The sequence below is a fragment of the Dermacentor andersoni genome, chromosome 4 (genome assembly GCF_023375885.2).
Source record: "Dermacentor andersoni chromosome 4, qqDerAnde1_hic_scaffold, whole genome shotgun sequence".
Lineage (NCBI taxonomy): Eukaryota > Metazoa > Arthropoda > Arachnida > Ixodida > Ixodidae > Dermacentor > Dermacentor andersoni.
The window spans coordinates 176,641,888-176,654,756 of record NC_092817.1 but is presented as its reverse complement, the minus strand read 5'-3'; the positions used below and the strand labels follow the sequence as shown (position 1 = coordinate 176,654,756).

General features: G+C 41.8%; 1 protein-coding gene across 2 annotated transcripts in view; it reads right to left on the bottom strand.

Annotated features, from left to right (window-relative positions):
* LOC129384965 (uncharacterized) overlaps positions 1-9,984 on the bottom strand; it is a 180,089-nt gene extending 170,105 nt beyond the window's left edge. Inside the window, exon 1 of one of the 2 annotated variants that reach the window (XM_072287979.1) lies at positions 9,480-9,984. In XM_072287979.1, the coding sequence (XP_072144080.1) occupies positions 9,480-9,572 (93 nt within the window). In that variant the 5' untranslated portion in view covers positions 9,573-9,984. The remainder of the gene's footprint in view (positions 1-9,479) is intronic. The other variant, XM_072287978.1, reaches the window with a different exon arrangement.
* Between the last annotated feature and the right edge of the window lie 2,885 nt (positions 9,985-12,869).

Here is a 12,869-nt window from a genome sequence, read left to right as displayed (position 1 = left end):
CTGTAAAGGGGTTGTATACCAATGCGGCAGCCAACTCTAGTGTGATAATAAACAAATATTTGTTCTCACAATAATGAAACCAGTCATAATATATATCCTCACAAATTTGGAAATAAATGCCTAAAGAACGTTGCTGATTGTTACATTAGTGTCTTAGATAAAATATTTTGACGTTTAAAAATCCTAGCTTAATTCACTTTCTCTAGAAAATGGGCTCGGACCTAGACTACTCAGTGTAAGAGACACAACCCAGACCTGGAAGCCAATATTTAAATCTGAAATAAAGATATTCATCCCCCGACCACGTCAATGCTATGTCATCAGAACCGTGCATCCATGGACATATAGTCTGTAAAATAATTTTTACATGATCTCTACTGTTACTCTTGCACTAATAAATTAGGAAAGGCATTTGCTATTTCAAGCACTGCTGTAAATCTTTGTGTTTGAGAAATGCAATGCTCAAAAGTGTAACACAACCAATGTGTGCATGAAACCTACGATGCCTTTGACTTTCGTCAGCGTGGCAAATAGGCACTGAGAAATGCCAAGGGCATCATAGCCTTCGTGTCTCAAACCTGGTATGCGAGTATTACTCGTATGTTTGCAGTGAAAAGAAGTCACATTATTATCAGACTGATGAGGGGAACTCATGTTTCTCTAGTTTAATATTTTCTTTTCTGTGCTCCTATATTCTTGACTCTTCCAAAAATAATGGGTGTTTGAAGTAAGTACCCAATATTGTTCTTAAATTTTTCCTGCACCAGAGCCCACATTAGGTTACATTTCTTGAATACTTTGCAGTGCTGTAGATTATCAAAATGAAGAAAAGAAATGCCATAACTTTGCATTTTAACCTTCTGTATAACAAGAATTATGAAGCAATCAATTACATACACAAGTACAAAAGAACTACAAAAAACTAGGCATAAAGACAGACATACATTATAATAGTAGGAATCGGTGGTGAGAATTCTACTAGAAAGGAACCATTAAAAACTAGGTACTAAAGACACATATGAATTATAATAACACAAGTATTTGCTTAGAAGTTGAAGAGACACATCGAATGTCTCTTCAAATATCTCCACCCCAACATTCATCCATGGTTCGATGAGTGACCACAGCTGGTGATGCTGTTTGGATAGGTGGTAGCTGAGGTACAGCTGTGAAATAGGTGAAACATGTAGAGGGGTCACCAAAGGTTGCACGCAGGTTGCACAGCAGGTTGCCTTGATCTCCGGACTCACTCGACACTCATGCGTTGAGCCTGGTTATACGTCGTTTGCAAGAGGCCTGGCCCAAGTGTGTGGCACGGCTTGGGTAAAATTTCGAGGCAACCTGAAAAACACAGATCCATATCTATAAGCACCAAAATATTCTTCACCATAGGGCAAACCTGAAGTTTACCATCGGCACATAGCAGATAATGAAAACAGACACAAGTCACCAGACTTGAGGTATACAAATGTGCAAAAGTGTAAATGAATGTAAAGAGCTGCTTATAGGATGGAATGTTTCATTTCGTCTTTTGTAGATCAATAATAGTATCTTAACATAAAGTCAAGTGTACTTGGCCCTCCCAAAAAAATTTAAATTATGGGGTTTTACGTGCCAAAACCACTTTCTGATTGTGAGGCGCGCCGTAGTGGAGGACTCCGGAAAGTTCGACCACCTGGGGTTCTTTACTGTGCACCTAAATCTAAGTACACGGGTGTTTTCGCATTTCGCCCCCATCGAAATGCGGCCGCCGTGGCCGGGGTTCGATACCGCGACCTCGTGCTCAGCAGCCCAACACCATAGCCAATGAGCAACCACGGTGGGTATGGCCCTCTCTATTTGTGTAAGTAGGCTATTCCATGCGAGCTGTCCCGACCTAGCACACGACCACTTGAAATTTGTTTTTGAAAAACTGGAGGCCCTTCAAATAGGACAAACGTTAATTTCAACAAATACTTAACTTAAAAAGTTTTTTTACTGTCGCAAGCACTAAGTGAGATTTTGTGTAACGCACCAAACTATGCATCATAAAATGCATAGCCAAAAAATTGGTTCCTTCATTAAGGGGGCCGAATTTTTCAGGACAATAAAGAGAGGCCTTACACCAAAAATTTAACTGCTTATTAGCCACTGCTCAGTTTATTATGGGTCATTAAACATGGACAAAATGGCCTACTAACTTTATTTTCATAGAACTGGCTTACAGCAAAAGCTGCAAATTTATGTAATCCACATATTTAGGACTTGTGCTGCATGCAAAAACTGGTTTCAGGAAGATAAATTATGCCGCAGTGCACAGAGATAAGGATGAACTAGCAAAAAAAGTCAGTTTTGGTGTATGTTTATCGGCATACTTACTATTGAGGCAGTCCTAGTAAATTTATGCCCAATACCATGTATGAGAGTAGACTGTATTGTTTTTAAATTGCTAAAGCTTTATCAAAGCAGTTTTGTGTTAAGCAAGAAAGAAAAATGTACAAGTGGGCTCCTACTAGTTTCAAAATTTGCATCACGTTTCGTTTAATCCACATAGCCTATTGGCGGCTAAGGCGAAATGCATGGACTTGAGCATTCCTGCACCGATAGCAAGGAGTCTAAACTGCTTTGAAGTTAATTCTTTTATTGCTGAGTGGCTACAAGCCACTTCACTCAAAAAGTTGCCACTTAATTTCATGTATTTACCTTAATCTTTCTGTCGGCTTCCAGCCTGCTTGGCATCATCACGGAGGCTGCCAACTCCCTAGTGGACTTAGTCAGGACACGGTGGTGGTAGGATGCAGGGGCGGGAGCCATCAGAGTGTACCTGCAGCAGATATTCACAAATGCTCTTAGTCCTACCATGTCACAATTTACAAGAAAAATTCAGCTGTCTGTGTAACATGGATACCAATACAAATAAATGTAAACATTTAGGTCCTACAACACAACTAGAACGTCGACAAAGAAGAAATGGTACTTATGTTTATGAAAATCCAAGCAATGAAAAAGAAAGAATGTGCATCCGATTTGCGCATGGAAGCTCAGTGGAAACCTGAGCTCATACCATCAAGTGATCTGCTAGTCAACTGCAAGCCTCTTAAAATGTCATTTTATATTTTTTACACGTACTATGTTAAGCTGCATTAAAACAAGTTCAACATATCTAAACATAAGTAAACCACAAAGCAATTCAATTAATGAATTCCAGTGGTCGTTAATGCTACAAAGTGCAAGCTCTGAATAAAGTTGGCGAAACTGGGTAGCGACAAATAAGAATGTGGTTCTCCACATCTTGTTTTTGTGGCTTTCGGTGTAGCATTAAAATACACAAGTAATTTCACATCACTGACATTTCACCCTGCTAATTTTTATTCCATGATGCATAATACTTCAGCAAGAGCAATAATGCTGGCTTTTAATCGTAAATAGTAATAGAACAACACATTTTCAATGTTTTGACAAGAAAACTTATCTCCTTCTCTTTGTCATGTCGAAACATTGGCTCCAGCGATGCTCCTTGTTCTACGGCTCTTCATCATTTCAAGTCTCTGTCTCCCTGTGTACCTCTATACTTTCAATGTTGTATCTATAAAATTGTAATAACGGAGAATTAGTAAATGTATCTGATGAAGAACTTGGGCTTGCTGGTAGATAACAGAGTAACTGCGCAACATAGAGATAAGCACAAAGGAGGCTTATGGTGTGCCGCCTCCTCCAGCCATGTCTCTCCTTTGGACAATTACTCTATCCCGATGTAAAAGTATTACCCTTTGCACAATAATGCTGAAATGAATAAAGGCCCAGAAAATGGACACGAAAATTACAACAAATAGCATGATATGCTAATGAGATATGCGAAAGTGCCTGCTACGATCTGTCTCACCCATAACGTGCTGTATAAGATGGCGTCTTCTTCTGGATGTTGCCGTTTCTTGAATACCTAAAATAAAGTGCATTTCAAAATTACAAAAATACACAGAACAACAGCAGTAGCAAAGGAGACAACGCATTGTTTAATAAAAGAAAGTAAACAAATCTCTGATACACCGCAGACGAAATTTTCTTTATTAAATTAGCAGAAAAATACACCACACTTCGTTTCATTCAATGCTGTGGGCGTTTCTTGGTACAAGAAAAAAAAAGGTATTTCTGCATGAAAAACGTAAAATAATCATAGCCTTCTACTTTTACAAAATACGGTACAGCGACTAAGCCAGCTACAGCTGTATATACTTAAAATTGTTATATGCGCGTTACAATAGCCAAGACAGGATAAACTTAGGTTCATATGCAGCTCACCGGGAGGTACAACTTTGCAATCAATTCATTTCTGCTTGCCAAACATCTGCGCTAAAGTAAGGCTACAAATAAAAAGACCTTCTTTTTCATGAAACACCGGACTCAAAATAAAAAACCCAGTAGGTCTACCACAAATTCTCCACATAACACAGCCAGGTTTTGTAAGCCTAGTAGAATTTACTATATTAAGGTCGCAGCATATTCATGCTTTTAAATATTTACAACCATGAAAATAAATATTATATCAAAATAATAACATTATACATCGGCTTATACTGTGAGCTAATGTGTTTCCGACTTGCAGCCAAATGCACATTAAATTTGTTCTGTTTCAGCGCTTTTAAAGCGTTGTGTCTGTTCGCTCGTGCATGCAGCATCCTTACCGCTACTAAAATATCTGTGCTGCCACATCGCCTGACACTGCCATACAGCGTTGTTGCGTTTTGATTATTCGCGGTAATATACCTAAAGCGCTAGTAAATCTTCAGAATACACAAGCTGTTTTTTCGACAACCTGTCCTCGCCAGAGAAAGTCACACTGGTGCTGGTATTGTATCTACACTTTAAGTTGCGCAGCACTTGGTTTTCTACGGATTTTTCGATGCGACAGGCCACTCGTCATTGGAGTCGTTAAGAACGGTGTTTATCTATCGCATTACAGCTTTGCTTAATATCAGATGCTCTCCTGAGGCTTCCCTCTGCCAGTAGTATTTTCGCATAGATACGCGCACGCATGCCAATGAAACGTCTGTGAACTGCCAAGAGAAACGTGGCGCAAAATGTAGCCGTACCGGAAGGGCCGAGTAGGCGCCGTTTGTAAACTCGGAACAAAAGCTGATATGCTTACCTGAGAGGTTAGGAGAAATATGGCACAGCTCACTCTCCGCTGGTAGTCTTTCGTATGCATCTGGTGGTCTTTGCGTTGCGATCTCCCATGTCACAAAGAAAACGCAGTGCAAAACGCAACACTTCCGGCGCTTGTGACCGTCCAGCGAGCTGCACTCGCTCCATGTCGGCAAAGACGAAATCGGCGACACGCCGCTGCTGGCGGCGGTCCTCCTCGTCGCAATCGCACAGCACGGACGGAAGTTCCCACCGTAACTTACCGCAACACCTGGTTGCAGTCGCCCCTAACACAGCGCTCTCAGAACCACTCCATAGAATAAAGAACCACCACTCGACGACAACGTACTCGCGCGAGATGCAACGCAACTGCAAAATGGCGTCATGCTATTGACGGCTTCGGCTTTGGATCATTTGTATTCGCACAATTGAGCAAAACAGTTGCGCTAGTCTCGGTTTTCTTTCCTCGCGTTGAAATAAAAACTGTTTTGCTCACTGATAATGTTACGTCACGTAAGTAATGTTCATGAATGAAACAGCCATGAATTTAACACGCGTCTTGAAATACCCGCTACGTTCACTTCGCAGAAGCAAAATTTGCCCGTGCGATGGGGTTACGTTTGAAATATCTAACGTTGGGTTGTCGGAGCGTGCTCGAAGTTGGAAGACGCCGCGTAATTGTGCTTAATTTGCTTAGCTATAACGGTGCGGCTGCCCTTGATCTCTGTCGAGTGCAGTTTGCTGAGATGTAAGGTAGGACTACAAAGCCGCCGACGTTACTGAAAAATCTAGTGCACCTGCAGCTGCCAGAACTCCGGTATTTCCTCCACAATTTCTTGCGACGTCATTCAGCTGTCACCAAATGCGAGCGTAGTCATTTGGCGGAGATTTAGCAACACATTTTCCAGAAATATTGTTCACCGCTGTATCACGACGTGGAGAAGCAGCGTTGTTGGTCCTTAGTAAAATTTTCTGTATATTGCGAATTTTGTGATAGCAGTTATATGGACACAACCGTCGAAATATATCTGTCGGTGTTACCGTGAGCTTACGTATAAAGTCAAGTGCGATAAGATCCTATACCGCGACGTTGGCTGTGCGCGTTAAAGGAAGTGTTCGAGGCTGTGCTGGGCTGGATGGGCGCCCCAAGTCAACATTCTATATGACGTCACGTGATAAAACACGCGCAAGGCGGGAGAGGAGGCGCTAGTTTAGCGCGCTTCTCCTGCTCTAGTCGTTGTTCCAGCCCGGTCTTGCTCCACCCTCGCTCTGTTTTGGAGATAATTTCTGATGGATGCAAAGCTGGGGGGGGGGGGGGGGGGCGCTCAGATAACGCAATTTTTCGGAGACGCTTTGAAGGACGAGGCTGTAGAAGCGTTCGGTCTCCTCTGTTCGCGTCCTTCATCACGCCAACGCTGTGACGGCGAGTGTTCGCGGTCATTGAGTGAGATCTGTTGATGTTTGCCCGTGCGCGCGTGACCCAGTGCTTGCTAATTTAAGGAGCAAGCGAATGTTTACTGCAGTTTATTCAGCCGATGAAACTAGCAACCTTGTTTCGTGCAACAGTTCGGGCAGTGGTTCATGCAGCATTGGGGTGAAACTGCTATATTTTTGTTTTTATATTTCCAGGGGGTTCCAAAGCAGTGTTGCGTACGCTAATATTTCTTTCTGGTCGCGGAACGCAACGCACAGCGGGAGCCCAGTGGCTTTGGTGTTGCGCTGGTGAGCTCGAGGTGCCGGGTCCAATCAAAACCGTGGCAGTCACATTCCAACGGGGTCAAAATGCGAAAATGCGCGTATACCGTGCATTCCGTACCCGTTAAATAACCTGAACTGCTGAAAATAAATCTGCAGCTTTCCATTACCGTGCGCCTCATACCAAGATCTTGATTTTGGAACTTAAATCTTCAAAATTTAATTTTAACTCGCGGAATTACATTTACAATCGACACTGTTGAGTACGCCTACTGAACTTGTTATCTCGTTGCTGTGCTCTGCTTAGTAGCCAGTACTTTTTTTTAGATATACTTATGGTCAGAATCCAGTGTGACAAATCCAGGCCTTCCTTAGTATAGGAAACCAGCTATCGCTTAAGCGTGTGAGCTTTCAACAAACATGGTCAAGCAAAATCAATATATTAGAGTTCGAAGTAATTGCAGAACATGACAAGGATGAAAGAATGATACACCGCATTACAACCAGGACAGGAACCCGAGGGCCTGCCTAAAACAGAAGAGGTTTTCTGGTATTTTTTTCTCCTGCATTAAAATCTTTCTCTCGCCGGACTCATCTCGAATATCAGAGGAATCGCGATCTTCCACGACGACTCTTCGCGTACTCAGGAGAGTCAAACGACCCATGCGCAAATGTTGACTCTTCTTTTCTAACTCTACTCGCGCAAAAGTGGGTCTTCGGAAGAAAAAAGAGTCAAGTTGCCGTGACTCACTTTTTACTCTCTTTTTTCCTAGAGTGTACATGCTTAGACGGCTATAGCATTTCTCCCAGTTTCATCTACTTTTCTTAATTACGTAGTTCAGAGTTAGGTCGTAAATATTGTTGAATTCCAGCCTACTGTAGGTACATGGGCTTCTACGGGAGGGAAACGGACACCTCCCTGTTTGTCCACTAGAATGAAACTGTAGTCCTTCCAAGTTTCATTCAGGTAATTAACATGGACGGGTGTACAATCGCAAAACATAAGGAAATGTGTTTTGCTTAGGGAACTCCTATGACTGCGGCTCGGTCAACGCATACCATCGGTCGCGTCGAGGCTCGGTTTAACGGCCACCTGCGTCCTATACACACGGTTGCAGTGGGCGCTGTGTGTTGTGGCTACGTCATAGTCGCCGAGGCGACCTTACATCAAATAAATTATTAATTAATTACCTATTTACCTAAATAAATAATAATAATAATAATAATAATAATAATAATAATAATAATAATAATAATAAAATTAATAGTGCCTATATACATAGTTGCGTCGACTAAGGTAAAACACACGGCAGCTTCCCTGCTCGTTCCACATCACGGAGTGGAAGAGCTGATAATTTTTTATTTCTCGGTTCTTTGCTGCGAGGCGCACTTCCGATGGCGGTCTGGTGCGCGAGCTCTTGCGTTTTTCTTGTTTCGTGCAGCGAGAATAGCTGACTTGGGGTATAAGCGAGTGCTGCACGAAAACTGAGGGAAACACGAATGAACGACAGAGCCTGAGCGCGCGCTGGAAGACGGCAAATATTGAATTAGTTTCGTTCTCTGCACGCGCGACTGCAGGACGTGGGCAGATGCACACGAAACGTAAGTACATCACTCTTGCGGTGGCAAAAAGTAAAAGAAAAACACGCAGACATTCAGCTTGCACGTTTTATTATATCTGTAAACGTTATTTCTTCTATTGAAGCCATGGTTTTACCCGCCGTGCTTGTTTAGCGGCCATGGTGTTTGGCTGCTGAGCACGAGGTCGCGGGATCGAATCCTGGCCACGGCGGCCGCATTTCGATGAGAGCGAAATGCGAAAACAAACGTGTACTTAGATTTACCTGCACGTTAAATGATCCGAGGAGGTCGAAATTTTCGGAGTCTCCCACTACGGCGTTGCCTTGTAATAAGAAAGTAGTTCTGGCACGTAAAACCCCATTATTTAATTTTAGGTGACAGCTTTAGCAAATAATTGATATTGCCTTGAATACTTCTCGAAGTCACCTATCACAGAGAGTGACGTCACAGCACGGCGATGGGCGTAGCGCATTCCCGAGATTCACGTCACTCTGCTGCTGGGACCACGGCGCCCGCGAGGAGAACGACAAACGGCGTTTGTTTTGAAATGTGAGCTCTTGTCTCGGCGCGTGACGAGGTGATACTTAGCAGGCACGATTGTTAGCACGCGTTTATTCACGGCGCTCGTCAGCTAAGAAACGGCCAGACCTGGTGAGGGGCTCTTTAAGATCGAATAGATACGATTAGTTTGCTGTCTCTATTGTAACAATTCAAGTTTGTGAAACATTGCAGCAATAACAAAAATTTGCAGCGATGAACTCCTTGAAATAATGTGCATATAATTTAGCTCCCACTTGGCAAATTAGAAATAAGGTGGACTTTCTTGCACTCCCAAATTTGCCAGTTTGCACTGCAATGTCGGTTTACGCTGATGGCATGATAAGTAAATCGGTAAAATCTCACAATCTCATGCAGTTGTTGTGAATATGGGGTACTGCATGTGTTGTGCATAAAATTAAGTGCGTAATACAAATACTGCATACAGATATGCGTATTATCATGTATAGTATCCACAGGTTGCCAGATTTAACCATTTCCTTTCATAAGTCAAGGACAATAACAAAATGCGGCGTAGTACTCACCGGATAGATTATGTGGATGCCATTTCTGTTCATTATTTTCTGGCGCATTTCATAATGATGAGGTCGCAAAGGTGTGTGCGGTGACATGTCCATTTCTGTGGCCTGTCGTTTGGTTGCAGGGACGTATTCGTAGATCGTCTGCCAGCTGATACGCTGCTTTCCTGCGCAGACGGTGGAAGCCTTCTAGAAGCTTCGTGTATCGTGTGGGCGGCCCCGCCCGGCCTGAAGTTACGACTGATTCTAGTCCCATCAATATGCGTTTGACAATACAATGCAGGAAACGTTAGCGACGCAATGCCCGAAAGGAATTAGTTTTCATAAAAGAAAGCCGTGATTATCTCGAAACGCGACTGTTGTTTCTGCGGCTGCGCCTCATTTGGTGGCGTGATGGAATTTTAGAAGAAAAGAAAAAAAACCAGGCCATTATACAGGCCATTAAACATAGCATAAGTAAACATTGCATGTAGTATTTTTTTCAGCAACGTAATCTAACACTGTGCAATAATTTCCCTGATATAAGCCACCCCATTTCTTCTTGAAAGTATTTGCAGGGTTGGGAGAACATAAATATTTATTTCATTATTGAGGGAAAGATTAAGGCTGGTTCCAAGAAGCAGCTGCAAAGGAATACTGGAAAACTTCTGCAAGAGGCAGTATTTCATAATTTATATATTAGTAAAGATATAGAAAATTACATGTGCGTAGTATAAATAAGGAAGTACCATAGCCAAAGACTGTATCGGGAGCTCCTGTTAAAGACACTTATGATGGTATGCAAAGTTTAAAGCAAAAGCTAGACAGATGAGAGGTAAGAGTAATATCAAAACATGTTTATAGCATGTGAATAATAAGAACACTTGGGAACAGCACGACAATAAAAAATAATAGAAGGAAACTAGAAAAAAAAATGGACAATATCAGTAAGTATTTATATGAACGCTTTCAGTTCTCTTTTTAATTGCTTTAATTTTTTTTTTACTTTTGATTATAGGTTGTAGAGTATTCCAAAGTGATATCGAAGAAAATTCCGGAGTCTGTTCACCATAGTTAGTTCGCACTTTAGGTGGGCGGAAATTACTATTGAGCGCAAATCAAGTGTGACTATGAGCTATCAGGTCAAAAGATGAGAAGCAGCTCGATGACAGTTCCTTAGTCAGATACTTGTGGAACAAAATCCCTAGATTATATTTGCTGAGTTCTGAAGTGGTTAGTATGTTGTTTTTATGTAGTAGTGATTTTCCATTTGCAAAGCGTGAACTGTTTGTAATAAGTAAGTCTTATGAATTGGTTCTGGATTACCTGGAGGGATGCGAATTGAGCGTTATAACGGTTACCCCCGCATATTATGCCGTAGTTAACATGCGAGTGAATGAATCAGTGGTATAGCGAGAACAATGTATTATGTGTAAAGTTGCACTCTAAAGAGTTCATAAATGTTCGGACAAAAAATCTGGCTGACGTCACGTGAACAACATAATTCAGCATATCAAAATTTAGTAAAAACATCGGCTGCAGGTTTACGTTATAGAAAAAGGTCGTTATTTTTGGTTTCAAGAAAGAGTGTAGAGAAACACCTGAATCTATTTGACAAGCTATTACTTGTGATTAATTCCTCCGTCATTTAAAAAGGTCTTCAAAACACGACAGCAATTATTTTTCACTTCAGTAACTATTTCAGAGGGCCATTCAAATAACCATCTTTTACAAAGGAAAGAAAAGGCAGACATCTGCAACGTTGCCGAATCTCAACCCAATTACCAGCGATGTAGCCTTTTTAGAAGTTGCAATAAGAAATACTGTTACGTTGCAGAAGTCACGTATAAAGTTGTATTTACAATATTTGCAAGAGAGACAATAGTGTATAAACAAGATTGTTGTGGAGACCGATTCCACCTCCACACGTGAAATTGTCTTCTTTTGATGAGCGCCACTTTTGGTGGCGACGTAACCCAACCCTCGCCTCGAAAGGCGCCGTCTCGGCGCTAAATATAAGGGAGGTAAGCTCGCGGCAAAATGAGGCTTCCGCTGGGACTCGTGCACAACGTCCGTGGGGACGCGCGAGTCCAGCGGTGCGATCTCGTAGTCCACATCGCCAAGCTCACGCAATATCGTGTATGTCCTTCTGTAGCGCGGCAGAAGCTTTTGAGACAAGCCGATGCAGCAAAATGGCGTCCATAGGAGCACAATGGATCGAGAAGGAAATCGAACGTCCCGATGTCATTTTAGATTGTGGGGTACAGCGCGAAGCAGTGACAGGGGACGCAGGGAAAAAAAGAGGACAAGCACTTTCTTTCCTTGCGTCCCTTGTCCCTGCTTCGCGCTTTGCCACACAATCTCAAATGGAACACCAACTGCCCAAACCATCGCCCTTCTAAGTCCCGATGTACGTGGCCTTAAGCCTATATATGGGAAAACATAGCTGATAATGGCCGTATATCAATTTGAAACACTTGATTAAGAAATTCTTTGCAAAAAATGACACTTGAAGGGACCGGACGCAAGAAACTGAGAATAAAGAACAGACAAGTAGCATACAAAATACATGCAGTAACATACACCAATGCTATATATCAATAACAGAGACATGATGTTTTAAACAGCATTAGCTGATATACAGAAATAACACAATACAATAATTTTCCATCCAACCGCCCTAAACTCAAAGACAAAAAAGAAAATTCAGAATGATAAAAAGTGTTTATAGGTCATTTTCACTCAATTATATACTGAAACAATGTTAAACTAGAACATGTACTGAAAATACAGCTATAGTCCTAACTTGAATAACAAGACATGTTTAATAACTTTTTCATCAATGTAAATATAACATGAAGAATTACAAATAACAGAGCATTCTTGTTTTACACGTACACTTACATAAAAGAAAACATTGACAAATTCAATTTAAATTACCTTACATAACACGCAAAAAAAATGCCAGTAGTCAATGAAGAAAGCTAGGCACGTGTTACACTCCTGTAGCACGCGAAGACAAGTTACTGCTGCGCACTGGGTATTATAGTATACGATCGAAAGGATCAGTCTTCTTGCGAGATATAAGGAGCCGCAGTATGAAGTAAACGTATGGCGCTGTAGGTCGTTCTCTTGAACGACACATGCGAGCACCTTATGTAGTACGCAAAAGTTATTTTGTTTTGTCCATCTTTCTGTCTATCTTTATTTCTTTATTTTTGATCTTTCTTTCTTTGTTCCTTTTACAGCAAAGCTGTATATGCGTAGGCGAAACGCTCATGGTACGACCACAGAAATCCTAATGTGGGATATGAGGCGACTGTTTAGGGGGGTATGAGCCATTGCATTCTTCTTACGGGACGGACAAACAGATTTCTCGTTGGGTAGGCATAGAAATGCTTGCGCATTTAAACCCTT